The sequence below is a fragment of the Cryptomeria japonica genome, chromosome 2 (assembly GCF_030272615.1).
Source record: "Cryptomeria japonica chromosome 2, Sugi_1.0, whole genome shotgun sequence".
Classification (NCBI taxonomy): domain Eukaryota; kingdom Viridiplantae; phylum Streptophyta; class Pinopsida; order Cupressales; family Cupressaceae; genus Cryptomeria; species Cryptomeria japonica.
The window spans coordinates 325,601,919-325,624,635 of NC_081406.1; the positions used below are offsets into that span (position 1 = coordinate 325,601,919).

Genomic DNA, 22,717 nt, shown 5'->3' on the forward strand with positions numbered 1-22,717 from the left:
CTATAAATACCTCCACCCGGCCAGACCAAGCAAAGCAAACAGGTTAGAAGGTTGAGACACAGTGACGGACAAATTGGAGAAAAGGACGCGGGCAGGATCGTATGAACACGTACGAATAAGAGAAGTCGGGTTGTACGATACTATACGAAGGGGCAACCGTACGAGTTTAAGGATTTGCAGGAATCGTACAAGTTGTAAATTGGCACGGCATCAGGAATCGCAAGTAGGAGATCCTCCGTACGGACCTGTACGGAAAGTCCAAAACACGCAGGAAGCAAAATCATCATACTATTCCATACAGGAACCACAGAAAACGCCGATAAAGTTGTCGTACAACTCCGTACGGGACCAGAAAGGGAAATTTAAGTTGTCGTACGGTCTCGTACGACATCAACAGGCTAAGCAAAAGAAGTTGTGCGACCTCATACAGCACCAGCAGGCGGCACATAACCAGTCGTACGACCCTGTACGAAGTCAACAAAGTGAGTGCAAGGTGTTTTCATACGGTTTGTACGGAAACGAAAGGGCAAGTCAACGTCACCATACTGGCAACTTGGAGGTATTAAATTCCTCAATCCATATACTCAAGTAGCGACGACATCATCGTACGGACAACGATTGTTTACCAAATGGGGATGGGGAAGCTTGCGAAGAAGATTTGACCATATTCGTACAAGCCTGCAGGAAATTCGTACAGAACTGGGTGAAGGGATTCAAGAATCGAAGGCGGTGTACGACACCATGGTGAGAACAAGCTGGGGAGACCCCAGTCGCACTAAGGATTCGGGCCATTATAATAACGGTCAGGGGCAAACAGGAACAACAAAAAGTCTAGCGGGTGTGACACAGACAACAACAACAATCAAAATGGCAGAAGCAAGTAGCAATAAAAAGTCTAAAGTCAGGCCGAAGGTGCAACGTGACCAGGAGAAAGTCACTGTCGACACTCTTACATTTGAAAGTGTGACAGGAAGCGAGTGTCGCAGTTGGTGGGACGAGACACCAACAGATTGTGAGATGAAGAACTCACTTATGAAGGCAGAAGTTACTCATGCCATCCAAATGCCCATATTCAATATCAAAGAGTTTGAGCCAATTCTGCGAACTATGGTGGCAAAGGTATGATTCCCGCAGCCAAATGTCCGTTGTGTTGTACAAGGGTTGCACCATTACCATTTCATTCAAGCCATCCGACTTTCGGCGAGTCTTCGACATTCCAGACCGAGGGGAGTCAACCATGAAGCCCACCAAGCTCACCAAAGAAAGAAAGGAATTCCTGCTGAAATTGGTTTGTCGCGGTGAGTTGACCACTTCCGCATGGAACAGTCTTTGGAGTAGTAGCAATAGCAGGGGACTGAAGCGTTCCTTCATCGCCAATGCCGACTAGTGATGTATGATGGACCTTGTGAAAAGCAGGCTTACAAGAGCAAGTCGGGCTTCCAACATTGCCATTTCTATGATAGCCCTCATGAACGACATCAGTGTGGAGAAGGTGTACAATTGGGCACAGTTACTGTCTGACAGAATTCATATGTGTCACCATGCAATTGCCATCTTCTTGGAGGTCGTACGCAATTAGGTCCCTTCGAAGAAATGGGGCAAATTTCAGCCGCAGAACAGGGTTGAGCCGAATAAACCTACAATGTACTACTGGATTCACTGGGACACTCTCGGTGGTGACGCCATCCAGTTGGACAGGAAGAAGAGGAAGCAAGACGTGGAGGAGGAAAGCTCGTACGAAGATACAGAAGTGGACGAGGAAGACACCAAGGATTTGGAGAGCAGGAGCGGTGAGGAAGGGTTCTGAGTGGCACCGCACAGTGTGGACTCGGATGAAGTTGAAGAAATGGAAGGGGTGGAAGAACAACTAGAAGGAGAGGAAGAGGTAGAGCGGCCCACAGCTGAAGGAGTGCAGGTGCACGAAAAAACTATAGTGCGGGTAAAGTTTGCAGCTCCAAAGTTGCCCCCTTCAGCTCACCTGGTACCCTCACAAGCATTGACAATGGCCACGCCGCTGGGAGATGCCACCCCAGTCGGTGTGCTATTTCAGAAAGTTCCCGAAGGATCCCCACGGGCACCAGTCTGAGTGTCCTTGCCCAAGGTTGCACTAGCCATCAGAGGGGTTGTACAGCCAAGGGACAAAGCCGCACAAACACCTACAACCAGGGCTGTACAGTCAGCTGAGGGAGCCGCACACACACATCCGTTAGTTCACCGTACGGATGGCAGCACCTTCGGGAGATATGTGGATGGGAGCAGAGGACACAGCCGTACGGATGGCAGCACCTTTGGGAGATGTATGGATGACAGTGGAAGCACCTTCGAGTGGAGGTGTACCGACGACAGTACCTTCGGGTGGAGATGTACAGGTGACTGTGGCTGAAGGAGTAGTTCAGAGTGTAGATGGAGTAGTTCAAAGTGTAGATGGCGTAGTGCATACAGATGAAGGGCCAATACAGGAGGAACTGGCTGTACTGGATGCTCTTGTGGCAAGGGAGATAGATCAAGAGAAAGACGTCGATGCATCCCTAGACAGTTGGTTGGGGAAGTTTTTCCTTGCACCCCACGTACCACCTCCCCCTTCGCCACGCACAATGGCAATTGGCCAGGAGAAGGTTTCAAGATGAGGGGATCGAAAACATAGGGCAGACCCCGAAGAAGGGGGAGGGAAAACAGGAGAATATGCATAGTATCATCAATTTGGAGGATGAGAGCTTCTAATCCGAGAACAGGATGATGGACACGGAGTCGCCACTAGGGAAGGATCCCTCCCGAGGTCTTTGCATTTCACATGCAGATTCACATGACCCAGTGGGATCCATTCGGTGATTCATGACGGAGTTGCAGGGCTTTACAGAGGTAGCACAAGGCATCGCCGACTTGGCCTTAAGCGTAGATGCAGGAGCCCTACCAAAAGCAAAGAAGCTTCTGGCATTTATGACCTCTGGATGTTAGGAGGAGTTCACACAACAGTTCGTCCAACATGGCTGGCCAGCAGCCGAGACTCCTGAGATGGTGGCAACGTGGCAAGGCACACACATCATGCACGGCCAGGGGGCACTTGACCCCACCTTGCAAGGTATGGAGAGCTCCTACAGGGAGCTATATTTTCAGATGCAATGGGCCCAAGCTGAACAAAGAGCTGCTAAGGAAGAGACTGCTGGACTTCAGAAGGAGTTGGAAAAACGTATAGAACTTGCTGCTGTGAAAAAGAAGATTAGAACTGAGCTAGAGGAGGCGGCTGCACTACAAAAGATCCGTATGGCCGAACAGAGTATTTAGCTGAAGACATTGGAGGAGAGGGTCTCGGTCCTAACACGTGAGGTAGAGCAAAAGGATAAGGATCTGATGGAGGTAGCTCTCATGGTGAAGATAGCTCATGAACGACAGTTGGTTGCCGAGAGGAACCTACGTCTCCGCACGAAGCAACTTCAGCAATCCGGATGGCAGGCTCGAGCTTCTACCACCCCAAGGACGTCTTCTCATCCCTCTCAGTCTTAGTTTCAGTTTTGACCAACTCCCATTTTGTCTTCGTCGTCTGGAAGACGACTACTTTTTGGGGGGGGGCTAATGTTAGGCGGTAATTAGGCTAATACTTATAGTTTTGTTGAGTTATGTTTTTGTGTAATAAGACAGTCGTTGGTTCCCGTAGGGGTTAGTCGGTAGTTGTGATGGTTGGCATCTTCGCCAACCGCTGGGTGTCTTATATAGTGCAATGTAAGGGAACCATGGCGAGGTGGTTGTTGTTAATGTACTAGTTTTGGGAATGCAATAAAGGAAACATCTTTCTGCCATATTGTTGTGACTATTAATTTATGTCTGAATATAATTGAAGTTGTTGATTATATGTTCTGTGTATACTTCCTATTTATTTTGTGAACTTGAACAACTCACCGTAGGGAGTAAACAGTTTTTTTTATTCATCTCAAAATCAGATTTGATGTTGAATCTTGAGGGCAAAATGATATCATTCATCATTTTGCCCTCAAGATTCAACATCAAATTTTATTATTTTAATTTTAAATAATATAAATTATAAATTGTAAATTTTGTTTTCAAAATTGAAATTTCAAATTTGTATTTCAATTTGTTAAACTAGGCTGAATTTATTTTTATTTTTATTTTGTGAAATGCAATGTCACTATCACAATGAGCTCCCATGACATGAGTGAGGATGAGATGGAAATCCATTCTCGGTGAAAATGATTCAGAATTTGAACCTGAGGATGAGGAGGGTGACCAAGGGGCTGATCCTGGAGCCCAATCTAGTTCCATGGCGAGTGCACCAGCTAGTACAGGTTGCCCTTCAGAGTTGTTGGCACCATATGCTAGGGGTGCTTATGATCCTAAATCTCCTCTAAGATAGTTTGCTTCAAGAGTAGAAGGCACATCACATATAGGTGGGGGAACAAGGAAGTGGAAGTGCAACATTTGTGGGGTTGAAAGGTTTGGTAGCATCACTAGAGTGAATCCACACTTCCTTTTTTGGATAGGAAAAGGTGTGGATCATTGTAAGTTTTTAAAGGAAACTAAAAATATAGAGTACAAAATTGAGATGAACAAGCTTTGGGCATTCCAGTTGACAGAGATGTTTCAGTCCCTACTACTTTGTCTGCTAGGGCAACCCTTCAGCAAAGCTAACAAATGCAACATACTTCTCCTCATGCATCACAGTCTTCGCAAACGAGAGGAATGATGTTTAGACTTTCACCCACTTGCACTTCTAGTGCCATGCCCCAATCACGAGAGGCTAGGGGGACAGGGAAACGCAAGTTGCACACATCGCAGAGTAACCCCATAGCTGATTTGTTTAATGTGCAGCTGAAGGATGAAATAGATGAGTCCATTGGCAAGTTCTTGTTTGCCAATGACATCCCATTTCATGTTGCATGGTCTCCTTATTATAAGGAGATGATGTCTATGGTAGCGAAAGGAGGACCATCATATGTGCCACCAAGTGAGATGAAATTGAGGACCTCGATCTTGGATAAGAGCTATTCCAAGATCAATATTTTGATGGAGAAGATGAAGGCATGTTGGGTGGCATTTGGGTGCAGCATAGTTATGGATGGGTGGACGGACATTAGCCATTGTCCACTCATCAACATCATGGTCATGTGTAGAGGGCCCATACTTCCTTAGAGAAGTTGATTGTATGGGGCATCACAAAGATGTTGATTTTCAGTTTCAGGTCATCAGGGAGGCTACTGAGGAGGTTGAGCCACAAAATGTGGTCCAAGTAGTGACAGATGCAGCCCATGTGTGTAGAGCAGCAAGGAAACTCATTGAGGCAGCCTTTAGACATATTTAGTAGACCCCATGTTGTGTGCATGCCATGAACAATACACTCAAGGACATGGGGAAGATTGACTGGATTAGAGGAGTGGTCAGCGATACGAGAGATGTGCAGATGTTTATTTGCAACCACCACACTTCACATGCACTCTTCAAGACCTTTGCGAAGGAGTTCTTGAAACCAGTTGAGACCAGATATGCATCCTATTTCATTCTCTTGGACAAAATGATTGATTTGAAAGAGGCATTGCAACTCATGGCTATGACCAATGAGTGGAATAGGTGGGCCAAGGCCAAGACAGAGTAGGGGAGAAGGGTGAAGGAGATAGTGAAGAGTGATGTGTTTTGGACTAACGCGAAATACATTGTCTCCATCATTTCTCGAGTATTCCAGGTTATCAGATATGGAGATGGGGATGCACCTAGCCTTGGAGAGGTGTATGCTTGATCAGATGAGGGCTTCTTTGCAAGTGAAGGACCCCTCTCTAGCATTTTACAATGAGCACATCTGGACAATCATTCAACGCAAATGGGACAAGTTGAACACTCCTCTGCATATGGCTGCCTTTGCCTTGAATCTTAAGTAGTACAAGGCTTGACCAGGTAGAGTGACACCGATTCGGGATGATGAGGTGAAGGCGAGTTTCTTTAGGCGCATAGAGAAGATGTATGATTCTAGAGATGCCGACAAAATTTGCATTGACTGGGGAAGATTTGCCACTCTTAGAGGCTATTCAGATGCGGTAAAGACGGATATAGAAACTATGGCACAGGAGGACCCACTTTTGTGGTGGAATTGTCATGGTCCGAAATTTTTGACCACCACTCTAACTATCCGTCTATTATCCCAGGTTTCCATTTCTTCAACTGCTGAGAGGAACTGATCTACATATAGCTTCATCCACTCTCTTAAGAGGAACAAAACTACCTCTAAGAGAGCAGAGAAGCTTGTGGTTGTACACAGTGCTTTGCGTCTCATGGACCGCAAGATACTTGTGTACAAGGAGAGTCCAACGACACAATGGGATGTAGAGCCAAGGAGCCTTCACAGATTGATGAGGATGATCCTACCACTTTAGATGCAGGGCTGGTTGGTGTGAGCTTGAGGGATTTGGACCTTGAGGAGTCCAACAGTTCCAGTGATGAGGAGTTTGCAAATGATTAGAGGCCTCCCTTCGCTACATTTTGAGTTTTGACATTTTGGCATTTTGTCTTCTGTAATGCTATTGCTATTAGTATCTGTATTTGCTACTCATTGTAATAATGAATCATGTAATCATCTTTATAGACTTTCTGATATCTCATATGACATCAGCTATTCATATTTTCAATATAATAGAAATCTCCAATTTGACAATTTCATTTGTCAAATTTTATTTAGCAATTAGCATTCAAGAAATCTTTGTATTTAGATTTAATATTTCAAATTTTGCTACTTTATAATTTTACTAATTTCCTATAGTTTCATTTGAAATGTAATTCTTATACTGTTATACTATTATACATCTTTTCAAAACTAGTTTTTCAAGTACTATATGTATAACTATATCAGCACCACCACCCCGCTGTCGTCCCCCCGCCATCCCCAAACTTGGGGCCTTTGTCCCCTCGTCCCCGAAACCTATCCCCAAAGGTCGTGGAACACTGGTCCAGACAAATGCATGTCTCATAGGACGATGATGTGAGTTCACCAATCCAAAGGATGCCAATGCATCCCAAGGATGCTTGTGCAGGTTAGGGAAACTAAAGCGTTGCACTAGCATCTATTGTGTTTTTTATGCACGTGAAACTCATAATAAAATAACCTGAGATATCCTATTCTCTCTTGATCAAAATCTTCAAGTGTTGAACAGATGAACTATGTGATCACAAAGACGACTCCAAGGTTCCAGATTCAATGCGGATAGTCTTAGTTGGTTCATTGTGATATGCTAATAATCTCAAGGGGGACTTACGTAATTGTTCAAGGAGTGAATCAATCAAAGGATTATACTAATTGCTGACACTGGTAACTTTCTTCTTTTTGGAATGATTTTTAATGAGCTCTTAAGACTTGGAAAAAAAGGAAAAAAAGGGTAAGGGTTTAGGAAGATAACTCTAATCCTAAGTTAATCCTATGAACTCTAGAAACAGAAACTACAAAAGTGGAATCAAAAACCAATTCTTGCTTCGCCAAATTCAACAACTACACAAGAATGGTGCAATCTTCTAAGGAATTCACAAGATTTTCATATCACTCATATTCAACAACATTTTGAACAATGAATAAAGTGATAGAAGTTAAGTTTTTGTTATTGGTTCAGGCTAACTTTGCACAATAATTGAAAATCATCCAATTATCAAAAGTATGAACATATCCATTCCACATTAAGCAGTATCTATCAGATCCTTCATTCAATCTAACAACTTAAAAATGAAATATATTCTAAAGAGAGCCAAGAAACCATGCTAACTTGCAAAAGTAGACAAAATTTCACCAACAATTGAACAATGAATTGTCTTAGCACTTAAGAAGTATCACTACAACAATTTCTCATAAATCTCTCTCCCTTTACAAATGAGAGGAGGAGGGTTTATATAGGCACCCCATTACAAAGCAACGATCCAAATTGATCCAAGATCAAGGGCCAAGATCAACAGATAAAACCCTAAATAGGGTTATTTGCAAAAACACTCTTTTTGGCCAATGAGAAAATAGGAGCCACTTGTTGAGTCTGGTTCATTGCACCTGGACATGTCTGACTTGGAACCCTTGGATTGGTCATTTGATGACTGGGATGCCACCTCAACTTGCCTTGCAGATTTGATTCCTCATCATGAAGAAGTGTTGATGCCTTAGGCAATATCTTTTGATCCGAAGGAAATTCAAGATGATTAGAACATTTTCTTCATTCTCATGCGTCTTGAACTTATCACTCCTTGGTGTGGAATCTTTTGATTTTGGATTTCCAAAGAAATCCAGGGTTGATGTAGAGCCCTCATATCACTTAATCTTCTTGAATGTCTTGACGGAGTGTAAGTCCTTCTTCTTTGTTCCTTTCATCCTTGAATTCCACCTTGAAGTGTGAATGTTGTCCTTCCGTGCGTTGTAGAATCATCTTTCCAACTGGTTCCTTTGTCATCTTCACCTTTCTGGAAATCTCATCCTGAGTTGACATCCATCTCTTAAAAATCATGAAAAATTCCTAAGTTAGAGAAATAAACTTGATGTCTACTTGACGAACTCTCGAAAAATAACTCTGATTTTCTGACTAGAATTTTGAAATTTAACTCAAAATCAGACTTAATAAAGTCTGAAACTGAAAAATCAAAGTTAGTAAACTTGGAAATTATGGAATTAATGTCTGATTATGAATTTAGAAATGAAAATCAGACTTTAGGAACGTTTTGGAAATTGAAATCAGACATGGAAAAACTATTGAAGTTATGAAATTGAGTCTGATTTTGAACTTTAGGAATGAAAATCGGACTTTGAAAAGATTCTGGAAATCAAAATCAGACTCAAAAAACTCTTGAAATCACGAAATTAAGTCTAATCTGACTTGGAAAAAGATTCTTGGAGCTAAAATCAGACTTGGAAAATTCTAGAAATTATGGAACAAAGTCTGATTTTGAGAATTTATGCCTGTAAGATTAAGAAAACATAAAAAAGCAACCTTGTTCTTCTAATGAAATTCGAAAACTTGATGTGGAAAACCTCAGCACAGGTCTGATTATCAGAATTTCAGAATAAGGGAAGGAAATTTGAGGCCCAAAATCTGAGAATTTTGTCATGAAAGTGCTTCAGACCTACAAGAATTGAAGAAAAATCTCAGAGAAAGATTCTGATTAGTCTTTGAATGCCTTGAATTCTCCCTTAGAACTCGCTGTGAACCTGCAATTACACTTCTAATTTTCCTAGAACTTTGGAAAGATGCCAATAAAAGTTCGAACTTCTTGAGGATAGAAGGAAAATTGTGAATAGTGAATTGCCAAGACTGATATCTTATAGGAAACTCGAACCCTGCCTTGCATTGTTTTTTTGTTTTAATGAATTTTAATGGCAATGTATGTAGTCAAGTTTCGGCTTCCAAATCGAACCTTGTGTTTTATTGTTTTTGTGTTTTAAAACTTATTGCAATTCTCCCTCTTTGCTTCCTTTGAGAAACCTTTTTTGCTTTATTTCCTTTTTTTTATTTGATCCAACACTTAGACAAATTGTGCTTTATTTTTTACTTTCATCTTTCCTTGTTTAGCGAATTTCTTTATTCAACTTCATCCTTGTTCACCAAGGGCGGACTTTGTGATGGCTTAGGGAATTTTTTTTTTCGAATTTTTTTTTTTTGAAATTTTTGCCTAGGCGAACTTTGATGCTAGCATGGCATGGGCGGACTTAAGGTTAGATTAGGAATTTTTTATACTAAACCAAAATTTTCAACCTTTCCTCTTCCAATCGCCTATACTTAATCACCTTTATTACCCCTTCTTGGGCGGACTTGGGCATGAGAGCAAGGAAGTCTATATCATCTACCTAGGCGGACTTGGTTATGCCTTAGGAAAATTCTATCTCTTGCCAATAGCGGACTTGGAGTCTTGATAGGAATTTGTCATGATGCTACACTTAGACAAAATTCCAAACCTTTCTTCCACATTCAATCACCTTCATCTCCCCTTCTTGGGCGGCCTTGCCATGTATGTCTAGAAGAATTTGATCATGCCATGGCGGACTTAGGCATGAGGCAAGGAAAATTGGATCAAGGCATGAGCAGATTTCATCTGTTCCAAGGAACTTTTCCACCATGTTTGGTCCTTGCCTGAAAATTTTGCTTTTCTTAGGAACCTCAAGGATTTGAACAAAGTGACCTTGGACTTAAACATTTCACCATGATTTTCAACTTAGCTTCTGGAACAAATCTTCTAGAACAAATTTCATACCTGGTGCCCCCTGTAAAAATTCCTGACACTTGAAACTTGCCCTGGACCTGAAACAACCCAAAACCTCAAAAAGCAAAAAGCAACTTTCTAAATTTAGAAAAAGGAAGTTCCTGGATTGGCTCCAAAATGCCAAAAACAAAACTTTCTAAATTTAGAAAAAAAAACAAAAAAGCAAATTTCCTACAAAAAAGCAAGTTGTCAGAATTGACCCCGAGAAATTGTGATTTTACTCCTTTGACCTATCTGAGACCATCGGTGACATCAAAACATTGTTTCGACCATTGCTTCACTTTTCTGATTTTGGTGACTTTCAAATTTTGAAACCTTGACTCATTTGCAGAGACAAGGGAAATCAGAGACAACGTGCTAAGATGCCAAAACCCTAATCTAAAAAGCAAAAAAAAGGGGGTCCCCATTTGCAATGGGGCGATGTGTGAAAACGTCACAACAATATCCTCTCAAGACACTTGTGCAAATTCCCGAAAACTGTCCTTGGACACTTGTGCAAATTCTCAAAAACTAATCTATATCGTTTAGTCTGGAAAAGATGCATAACGAAGGTAGTGACGTCAAGGAAACCTTAGAGGTGGTTTGAGTAGTTTTTTTGGGTTTGGATGGTGTGGGGAGCATCCATTTGCAACTAGGGTTTCATCAAAGCAAATCCGTAACACCTAGGACCTAGTAGTTGGTCTTGGTTGCCAATTCGAGTCTTGCAACTTCAGGGGTGGTCTTGCGTGGTCCTAATCACCTCTTGGACCTTTTCCTAAGGTTAGGGAAACCTATCCCCTTGTTCGTTTAGAGTTTCAAGTGTTTAGTATTCTGCATGTGCATTGTCGATTATTGCCAATTTGATCTTAACATGAAGTTTGAGGATTATAATTGTATATGTTATGCATGATGACAATTTATTACTTCAAAAAAAACATTTCCATGCATTCTATGAGTATTTTTCTCTTATCCTCTAGGATTCCTTGGTGGGGCATTACATTTCTCCTATTGTTATTTCTGCCTTTCTTCAAGCCTTCCCCTATTGCCAAAAATCAAGGCATCACCAGATGAGGACCCTTGATTTTTTCTCCTCATATCTTCACTGAGAAGAGTGCCAACTACATCATCAAAATTGAGTTTTCCTTTGCCGGATACCAAAGTGTTGATCGCCATCACTACACCTTCCAAACTATTCAGTAGAGAACACAATAACAGTATGGCTTTGATTCGTCATCCAAATTTATGCTCACCGACATCAGTTGGCTAATCAGAGTATTAAATTTGTTGAGGTGATTTGACATGATTCCTCCTTTCTTCAATTTTAAATTGTATAACTTCTTCATAATGAAAAATTTATTCGAAGTCGAAGCCATCTCATACATAGCAGAGAGTTTGTCCTATAATTCCTTTGATGTCTTTTCAACTGAAACATTAAAAAGAACATATGGATAACGGAAGAAAGATTGTTTCTCTCACTTTCCTATCCAATTTCTCCCACTCCTCATTAGTCATCATAATTGGCTTCTTGGCTTTTCCTTCCCGCGCGAGTGAGAGGTCTTGTTTGATCAACAGTGATTCCGTTTGCACCTTCCATAATCTGAAGTTCTACCCTGAGAATTTCTCTATTCTCCATTATCCACTTCCTCCGTTTTTGGGGAAATTCTTCACCGATTTCCAAACAGCTTCTTCACTGAGCTCTGATACCAATTATTAATCATTTTAAGAGCAGATAAATGAATTAACAATCAGATTATGAAGAACAAAATCAAAACACAATCAGAGATACACAACACCGAATTTATATTGGTTCACCATAAAGGTTACATCCACTTTGATGCAGGGGAAAATCTCTTTATTAATCATTGTTTTTCTACATTACACAGCAGCAGCTTGCTCATGATAAACAGACATAATATCATTATCCAGAATGTGAAGAGCCAAGAGATATTGGAGGGAAAACATAATAACCGTTGGGCTTCATATAACTAACAGTAACAGTTGCAACACAACAATTTGTTCAACACAAACTCATGCATCCTGCTCAATCACACGGAAGGTATATTTTTTATCTTATCAGTTACAGTTATTGTGAAAAAAGAGATCACGAGTCTATTCAATATTTGAAACTTCATCCTTCTGAATTATGCTTAAAGAGAAATCCCGACACTTCCACATATTGGTTTACTGACACTTTTACTCCTAAATTATTCACCATCAAAAGAGATGAGTTTCAGATGGATTACTCCACTTGATCGATAAAAATCATAACTAAAAGCAATGGGCATTGATTTCCAAGTGGGTCAACTTATTCGGATTGCAGCTCAGTACAGAATTCACTCATAATGGACACTTCCTCTTAAGATGGTCAGTTTGCTAGTGTCGCAGTTTCTTTGTGATAAAAATTTAAAACTGTTTTACACCACGAAAATTTTAGGAACTCTTCTGAGTCAATCCCCTCAGTAGGATGTCAGGGTTACCTATATATCTTCCAAAGGACCCGAAAAATACAAAATAAGATTTCAAAATGTATTAAAAATGCCAAACATATATTAAATAGGCTGCAGATATTTGAGGAAAAACCTGTCTAATTGAAACAGTCTTGGAGCAACAGTGAACTAATCACAAGTGGAAAAACCAAACAGCCATAAAAGAATAGTGGATTATTTTCTATAACATCAGAGCAGCACATGAATAAAATGTATTGAGCATCTCTGGGAGCAACAACCTCTAAGGACTACTGTTATGTAGATGGAGAATCTTGAACCACCAAATGACCTATAACGTAAGGAATGTTCACCTGAAATCATTCTTGTCCAGCTGCATGTTATGTATACTCATAAAAAATCATGTTCCTCATTTATTAATTTGGGAAAACATATCCACAGTTCTTGAAAATTCACTCCCACCACCCCAAATTACAAGTGCATCAGACCTCGAAGCCATACTCAAATCTTCCTCCTGAAACGAACAACAATCTTCCAAAGCATGCAAAAGTCTCCATCTCAGTGACCCAGAAAACATAATTCACGCCCTAACCTAGTAGAGCGCTTAATTTTTCTTTAACCTTTGTTTAACATATTGAATGTAAGAAAAATAGAAAGACCTTATGTTTAACATATTGAATGTAAGAAAAACAGTCCATGGCTATTAACACAAACACTTCAATCGAAAGATTACAGATTTACAAAGAATCTTTTTATAGTTCAAATTGGGTTGTGAATTATCTATAAATTGAGTATCATTCGACCATGACAGACAGCTTACCGCCAAACGTATCGATCAACTTCCCGAGAGACTGAATTTGTAAAACCAGGGTTGCTGTGATTGTTAAATGGCTTAAATCTCAAACAAGCTTTCTGTTTCTATCTAGCTATTTGTAGAAAACGACAGAGCTCTGAGTGCGTTTACAGGGAAAATTATTAAAATGTTTCTGATATTAAGGTGGCCTAAATGAAGCTATACACGTCGTTTCTGTTTTGTTTCAAATTGACTGACAAAGACCCCACTATATATAATATATATGCTTTTGTTAGTCTCGTGGACGCTGAAAATTTATTCTTCTTCTTCTACTATATGCATTGGTGGATAGACATATCGATCTTTTTTTAACGTTTAGAGGTTATAAATAGTCTATGATATAATAAATTTTGTTTTTTTAGTTTTGTTTTTTTAATTTTTTTCTTATTTATTTTTATTGTTAATGAATATTTGATTTTTTTAATTAAATTTAATATTAAAAATAATATATATTTTTAAAAATATTTCAAACATGTAAATTTATAAAAATATTGTTTGATGTGTAGATATCTGAAAATGTTTGTCTTTAATTAATTAAATAAATATTTTTAATTTATTTAATTATTTTATCAGTATTTTTTTATTAATTAAATAAATATTTTTATTTATTTAATTATTTCATTAGCTTCTCCTTCTATTGATTAAATAAATACTTTTATTTATTTAATTATTTCATCAACCTTTTCTTTTCCATAAATTAAAAATATTTTTTTTAGTTTTTTTAATTGTCTTAATCTCACCTCTTTTCTCTATTGATTAAATAAATATTTTTTATTTATTTCATTAATTCATTACCTTTTTCTTCTTTAATCTTAGCCCTCCAACTTATTCACATGAATCATAATCTAATTTCGTAGGCATGTAACAAGTGTCAAATTCCTCTTCATTCACTTTGTCCTTTCTCTAATGTCCACATTCATTGAATCTAAAAGTCAATCCATCACTTAATCATATCCCTCCATTTCAAATCAACCTCTTAATCTTATTAGTCTTACCTACCACTCAATCTCCTCCTTTCATCTTGACCTACCCTCTAATCCTATCGATTTTCTTTCATCTATGAGATCTTAGCCATCCATAATTTAACCTCTTAATCTAAACCCTTCATTCTCATGGTGATATATATAAAAGAGGCTTCTTCCTCTCATTCTGCAACACACATAGCTTGAGCATACCTACACTTTGTGAAAATCATTTATGTCGTACATCATCACACTACGTCATAGTTTACATCATCACAACCACAACTCATTCCTCTTTGAGCTCTTGTGCAAGTGCACACAAATCTGAGAACAAAAACACCATTAATATAAGATTATGGAAGATAAGAGATCAATGGAAACAAGCCTATCATGAATGTTAAGGTATACTTGTGTTTTATGTTTTTATTTACATGTATGGTAGATCTATATTGAAGGTTTTGTTGAATTAGTTTGTAGATCTAGGTTAGTGGTTGGATCTTATTAGGGTTTACAAATAGGTTTAAATTCAGCATACACAATGCATTTAAAGAGAATAAGTTTCAAAAACAAAGAAAAAAATCTACATTAAGCTCATATGTTAATGGTTGTTTTGGTGTGTATCACAATTCTTAATAATTATATAATTTAAATTTTATTTCAAGTTTAGGTTGGTTATAATTATTTTTGAATTATATGTAAGTTTAATTTTTCTTTTTTGAGTAAGTCAACATAAGGGAGTCGTACTTATAAATTAATAATAAAATAAAGATTACAAAGTTCCAAATGGTAATCTAGAGTGCCAAAAAACACTCCGAAGGTAGATGTTCAAACCCATAAATAGGTGTTCACAATACTAAACAGAAGGATCCAAAGGGTCATCAGAAAATTTTTTTGACCAAAGCTCTAAGTTTTAACACCACTATTGGTTTGAGAATGAAGAACCATGTTGAGGGTCGCCAAATCTTTCTTCTTTCTCCTTTGCACAATTGTCCAATTTTCATTGGCAGGCCCAACGTTCAAATCCACCTCATTGGCTACTAAGGTATTGATATTTTCACCCATAGTAGATGCAACAATATAAGACTCGATTTGTGAAGTTACCTCTTCTTTAAGCATAGAATCCATCAAGTCTATAGCACATGTGCTTCCACCCCCAAATGGAGGTAACTCATCACCAACCATAGGAAAAGAAATTGCAAACAAAATAGAGGCATTTTGACTCTCATTCTTAAGAGAAGGAAACCTTTAAGGGAACTCATTTTGAACTAATTCATGAGGTTCATCTTGGGAAGGAGCTAAAACAACTTTTTACATAAAATAATGGTGTGTGGAGACATCTTCAAAAGTGCCCTGACTATCAATTTTGCATTTAGAACAATGTGCAACAATATGACCAATGCAAAAACACGTGGCATCAAAAAGGTAATTCTTCATAATCTAGTAGTTGAATCCAATAGCAATTTATAGTTTTAAGGGTAATATTAGTTGGTAGACATTTGGAAATATCAAGATCAACCAGAATTTGAAAATAAGTGGTGTGTAAGTAGTTGGAGGAGCCTTTATCGACATCCATAAATTTGCCCAATAAGTTACCAATTGCTTCAAAATAACAAAACTACAATTGAAACAAAACATTAAGAAGTCTAACCAAAATAGATGTGACATTGAATGATTCAAAATTTGAGTCAAAAGATGGATTACATGGTTTGAGCATGAGCATATGCTAGTCGTTGTTGGCATTTTGATGATGTTTGCACTTATTTATGATTGTCATTGATGGACACACACTTATTTGTTGTATGAGTTATTCTCAACCAATAGTATGTGATGTATTGCTCAAACCGGTATTATATGCCAATGTATGCATAGTCTTTGTTTGTAGAAGACTATCGGTGTTTGCAGAAGGAGTTTATTGGTCAAAGCATGACTGAGAACCTCAAGCGGTACGAGGACCCCAAGCAGCAGCCAATCTTTTTAAAATCAGAACACTATATTCAAGTTTACCAGTCTTTGTTTGTAAACCGATAATCGGTATACTTTGTTTTGTTAACCAGCAAACTTGTAAAGTGTGATGAGTTATCATCCACCGACACCAATGCGGTGATTCTGTGTCATGTTACAATTGTGTCTAGACGCATTGTGCCTAGGAAATTGTAATCTAATCGCATTGGACCGACATGAAATCAGATTTCTATATGAGGACATCATGTCTAGGGTTTTCTGTCTAAGAAGATTAGGTCTTTGCAAAAAGTATCTTGCGACAAATATTGAACGTGCGAAGGACATAAGACTGAAGTAATATTGCAATGCATTAACAGAGAGCAATCAAGGATCTAACTAAGCATTTTGTGCTACTTTGTAGATCACTTACTTGTTGATTACTAATCTCTTCGACAAGTCAGAAACCCTTAACCGAGTAGGCTCGGTTAAGCCTGTTCTAAATCCTCTAACAAGGTGGTTCATAGTTGTGGATCTGAAATCCTTTAACAGGGTAGTCTTTAATAGGACTTATCTCCTAACAAAGATCAGGATTCCTAACAGGATCTGTTCTGGTGAAGAACATTGTAAGGCCTTAACCGGTTTGGTTGCTATTCTACAGATAGTAGACTTGTGAGTTTTACTCACCGTGGTTTTTCCCATTTGGGTTTCTACATCAAAATATCTTGTGTTATGGTGATTGTGTTATTGTGGGTGAATGCTTTATTTGCTATTTGGCATGTTTGTGTATTAACTGGTTTGTTGTTTAAAGGGCTATACCGATCTACAGTAAAATTGTTTAAGTGTTTGGTAAGGTTTATACTAATTCACCCTCCCCTCTTAGTATTCATCAATTGGTATCAGAGCCAACCTTTCTTTAAGTCTAACCGCTTGAAAGGAGATATGGGGGAATACAGCATGAGGGAACTCACTCACCGTCTGGCTAAATCTGAGAGAGCCTATGATGAACTTAAGGTCAAGTATAAAGCATCTCTAGCCAAAAGAAGAGGATTTACTAAGCAAATGCTGGAAATTACTGAAAACAGCTCTTCTGATGAAGCAGACATGGATGCCCTAGTCAAAGAAGTGGAGAAACTGAATGAGTCCAAAACTAACCTGAGGAGGGAGTTGGAAGCACTGACCATTAGGATGAGTCAGGAACTGGAGAACCGAAAAAAAGTTGAGGACCTAGTGAAGGACAAGGAGCACGAGATCTTTAAGTTGAATCAAGAAATTGGTACCATTACCGCTTATCTGCAAGAGGGTAAGGAAGAGAAAGAAGAAATGCAAGCAGAACTCAATGCAACTATTTCTCAGAATGAAACCCTAATGAAGACCAATGAAGCTCTTTCCAAAGAACTTGCTGAGATGAAGGAGATACTTGCAAAGTTCAACCAGAGCTCTACAAAATTGGACCAACAGCTGGAATCAATGAAGTCATCAAGGGATACCACTGGACTTGGTTTCTCTGCATATGAGGAAGGCGAATCCTCTGGAACCAAGATTGATGTACCAAAAGAGCAACCGATACCTAGGAATAGTAGCAAAAGCAAAGGTAAGTCAAAGTTCAAACCTGTATGCTTTAACTGTCATAAGGAAGGACATACTGCCAATGTATGTAGGAGAAAGACTTATAATAATTTCCCTTACATGCAAAACAATGTGTATGACCACAAGGCTAGAACTGGTAGATTTAATGGTCATTGTTATACATGCAACAAGTTTGGGCATAGATCTTTTGAGTGCAGAGCGATTATGAACAACTGTGGAGGTTATGCACCAAAATCAAAAGGAGTTGTCCAAGAACCTCTTATGAACCGGAACCCAAACCGGTATAGAACCTATGATCACTGGTCAAATGGTTGGAGTGCAACCTGTGTGATCTATCGTGGTAGCAGTCACACTGCTGCAACATGTATGAGAAAGAATGGAAATGTGAACACCGGACCATGGAGAACACTTGGTATGGTATGCTATCATTGTCACAAACCGAGACATCTTTCCAGATCATGCAAACTAAGACAAAATCCATCGGAAGACAGACCAGTCGACCCAGAAGGTAAAGGAAAGGTCGATGTTGAAACCGCTCGGGCAGATATGAATAAAATTTGGAAAAATAAATTTGAAGAGAAGCCACAAGATGTACCAGTTTCTGCACCCAGTGTGGAGACCCCTGAATCGGCAAATTGAGCTTCAAAAAGCTTAAGGGGGAACATATCAGTAACAATGTTTTGGACCCCCGGAGTATATCGGTAAAGTGCTTTTATCAGTATTGGTCAACCAATAGAAGAAATGAAGTGGTTAAAGGTAAAATTAGGGTTTGTACCCTAACGACGATGCATTTATTATGGTAGGTAGGAGCATGCATAAAGGTGACTCTTGTAGTCATTTTTACTTACCTATTTTCGAAGAAGCATTTTTCTAACTTGAGCAGTGCAACAAAAGCGATCAATCTTGCATTTGAAGAAATCCAGAAAGAAATCTTGTCCAAGACCCAACAATCATTTCAAGATATCTAGAGTGGAGGTCAGAGTGGTAAAGCAATCTTTTGGAGAAGTATGTTGTGCTCGACATTGGCGAACCCTAGTTCGAAGTGAAAAGATATTTTTTGTCGAATCACTCTTATCATTTGGAATTATTTAGACACGGCTTCTTCATCCAAAGTCTCTTCTAGTTCTTTCGCACCTGAGGAGTCATCCAAAACTCTTAGGAAGAAGTTGAATTACAATGCCCTATCTCAAATTCCAGTTGGAGTTATTGTCGAAGGGGATGTTTTTGGTTACATTGATTGCAGACTAGAAGACCTAGGGTCTCTAGTGATTCACTCCCAGTTGAGTTTGTTTTGTGGAGAAGATAAGAAGATTGAACCGAAGTAGAGTGTGATCGAGAAGAAGAATTTCCACAATGCAGCATATTTTCTCAAGGAATTCACAGAAGATCATATAAGAATTATTCTTAGTAGGGTTCATGGTGACAAGATGTATCTTGATCGAACCCATGATATCACACCAGAGGCAAACCATGTCATGACCGGTTTCTGCAATATTGGAGAAGTCCCTGTTCTTTGTAAGATCACAAAATCCAAAGTGGGAAAGCTCACTGATTCTGTGAGCGACAAGCGAGCAATGACTGTCAACACCATAAGAGATGACTTGATGAAGTATGCGTGCATGGTCATCGGGTATAGAGTATTCTATGCCAGTGGGATCAATTATGTTCCTACAGCTGCAATGCATGTCGCTTATCGAATGATCAAGGAAGATGCAGAGTATGACTTGTGTACCTACATGCAAAAACAACTCATAGAGAATTTGAAATCCATCAAAGAGGACAAGGCACTAAGATTCAAGTTCGGTCAACTACTTATCGGGTTGTTTTTCTACTTTCAAGGGTATTTTCGGGAGTTGGTGATATTCAATGGTCAAGTGACCTACCGATTACAAGACAAATCAAGGAGAGTCTGCAAGCATCGGGATCTACTTATCCAGAGACTCTGAACATGTATTTTGATGAGTTCAGATTAAAGATGAACCAGAGAACAAGGCTACCGGGTGACCTGGTTAAGAAGTATGAAGATGATATTTGTTTCATGATCCAAGTGGATCATTGCATAATGAAAGCGGTTGAGCCTAGAAAAGAGGAAGTTGAGCCTATGGGCTATGAAGTGGTGAATGAGATACTCATTGGGTATGCCTCTACCCTACTTGCTTCACCGCTTGATCCAAAGAAGAAGAGGACCAATACCTACTATAAGAGGGTTAATCCTACTGAAGTACCGAAGCAGAAGAAGAAGAAAGTTGTGCCATCGACATTGACACCAGTTACATCTGCTACCAATCCAAAAGTGGCCAAGAGGTCACCAACCAAGAAGAAACTGAAGGCTATTCTACCAAAGGTATTTGAGAGGAAGAGAAAAACCAAGAAGAGAGCATAGGATTTAGAAGACACTGAATCGAAAGATGAAATGAAGAAGATGAGGCAATCGGGTAAGAAGACCAAGCTAACCGGTAATGTACCTGTAACCCCCGCACTGGTAAATATAGACATTGCTTCTTACATGCCTATTACACATTGTCAAAGGACTATAAAGAATATTAGAAGGAAATTTATTGATGATCTAAAAGATTATTTTGATGATTTTAACGATACTGAAAAGCAGGAGGTAGAGCAAGAACTCATTAAGTATTTATGTGATAATGATCGGTCTCCGACCGTTATTAAACTTATAGTTTCTAATTCTTTGTATGATTCTTTGGACAATAAATGGTGCATTACCATTGAAAAGGAGAAAGCAATTAGGGAGCAAATTTTTGCTCAATATTTTCCAGATGGTTCCAATTCTGAATTATTTGAGATTCTTGATTGGTACAAAGGCACCTTTTTCATGAGAAGGAGAAGACTTCAGTTACTTGGAGGTAAAATATCTGAAGTAAAAAAGGACACTCATCTGCGGGCTCAAGAAGTTGTCCAGATGAAAAAGGTATTTGAAGCAAATCTACATGATGAGCAAGTGATTGACCTATCAAAATCAAAACCGGATGAAGCCTTCAATGATCAGGGAGAAACAGAAGCTGAGCAAAATGATCCTATAGATGTGGATACATTAGATGTTGATGGCACTAAACTAGAGGATACTGCACTAGATATTCAAGAATCACCTAGTGAGAATGCCGAGAAGGAGAAAGCGGAGAAGGAGAAAGAAGAGAAGGAGAAAGCGAAGAAGGAGAAAGCGGAAAAAGAGGAGAAAGAGAAGGCCGACAAGGATGCCAAGGAGAAAGAAGAGCAGGAGAAGAAGAGACAAGAGGAGATCAAAGCAAAGGAAGGAGGACAAACTTCTGAGATTCCCAAGGCAACCGGAGATCAAGTTCAAGCTAAACAGGTTGATCCCACCAGTCACAGTGAATTGACTCTTGCCCGTCTTACCAAATTTGTAGATGAAAATGAGCTACTTAGAAGTATTCAACTTTCTAAAGAAAGATTGGAGGAACTAAGAAAGAAGAAAGAAAAAGATGTTATTCAATTTTGTTGGATTTTGCCAAGATCAAGGGCACAATGAAAAGCATAAAAGAGACAATAGAATGACAAGAACAAGCTGTATTCTCATCAATATACAAAATGATCAACTGGATTAACCAATACAATGAATAGAGGCCTTCTTATATAGGCAAGGCCATATGGATGTATGAGCACACAAATATGACATGTGGCTCAATGAGAAACAAGGGTAGGTAGGAAATAGGTGTGGGTAGGTAGGAGAAATAATATAATATTCCACATGAGGTGGATCACCCACCGAAGGTGGAATTATCACTCCATAATAAGTGGATATGATAGTGTAATAACAAGATCAACACCATAAAAGGTGGAATTTCTCCTACACACACTATCCCAATGTGACACAAACACCCAAGTGTCTCATATCCAAACTACTATGAAATGCATTATCCTAAGTTAACTTAAGTAAGTGTAATAATATCCAAAGTGAATATTTATTTACACCAACACCCCCCCTAAGTGCAACTGAGGGGAATGAAGACTCAAGTCAATAATGCAAGATGGGTCCCGGCTACTAGGCCATGATAGGTACCCATGTACAATATGCAAATGCAAGCAAAACTATGCAATACAATCTCTCACAAACGGAGAAAGGGAGAAAACCCAGTGGGAAAAAACTCCCCCCCAAAAGAGAGATGAATGTACAAAAGACTCTCAAAGAAGAAGGACAAAACCTCAAAGAGGAAAAAGTCCCCCCCATAAGAGAGAAAGGAGAAGTCAGCTGACCCCCCCTAATGACACATCCCGCACCCCCAAGAGAGCTCACAACTGCTGGAACTTACTCTCAGTGAAAGGTTTGGTGAATATGTCAGCAACCTGCTCTGCTGTAGGACAATACTGCAAATCAATGACCTACTCCTGGATGAGCTCTCGGATATAGTGCATATGAATCTCGATGTGTTTGGTCCGCTCGTGCTGGACTGGGTTCTTCGAGATCGCAATGGCACTTTGATTGTCACAATGTAGAACTGTTGGCCATGGAGTGGTGAAACCAAACTCTATGAGAATCTGCTGGAGCCAAATGGTCTCAGTTGCTGCGTTAACAGCGCCTCGATACTCAGCCTCAGTCGAAGAGAGAGCAATAGCATGTTGCTTCTTGCTCTGCCAACAAATGGGGCCCGAACCAAGGTGAAAACTGTAACCAAAAGTAGACTTACGATCAACTAGATCGCCAGCCCAATCGGAGTTTGTGTAACCAACCAAGCAAAGTCCTGTGCCTGCTGCATAGT

The 22,717-nt window shown here is 39.3% G+C and overlaps 1 protein-coding gene across 6 annotated transcripts in view; it reads right to left on the reverse strand.

The window, feature by feature from the left end:
• The window catches only part of LOC131027200 (organic cation/carnitine transporter 7), a 212,131-nt gene extending 198,467 nt beyond the window's left edge, over positions 1–13,664 (reverse strand). For 3 of the 6 annotated variants that reach the window (XM_057957197.1, XM_057957192.1, XM_057957198.2), the window contains exons 1-2: positions 13,462–13,664; positions 12,995–13,172 (exon numbers count right to left, since the gene is read on the reverse strand). Coding sequence is in view for 2 of the 6 variants with exons in the window: in XM_057957192.1 (XP_057813175.1) it covers positions 12,995–13,035 (41 nt within the window). In the remaining 4 variants the exon portion in view is untranslated. The remainder of the gene's footprint in view (positions 1–12,994; positions 13,173–13,461) is intronic. The other 3 variants (XM_057957196.1, XM_057957194.1, XM_057957195.2) reach the window with 2 other exon arrangements.
• Between the last annotated feature and the right edge of the window lie 9,053 nt (positions 13,665–22,717).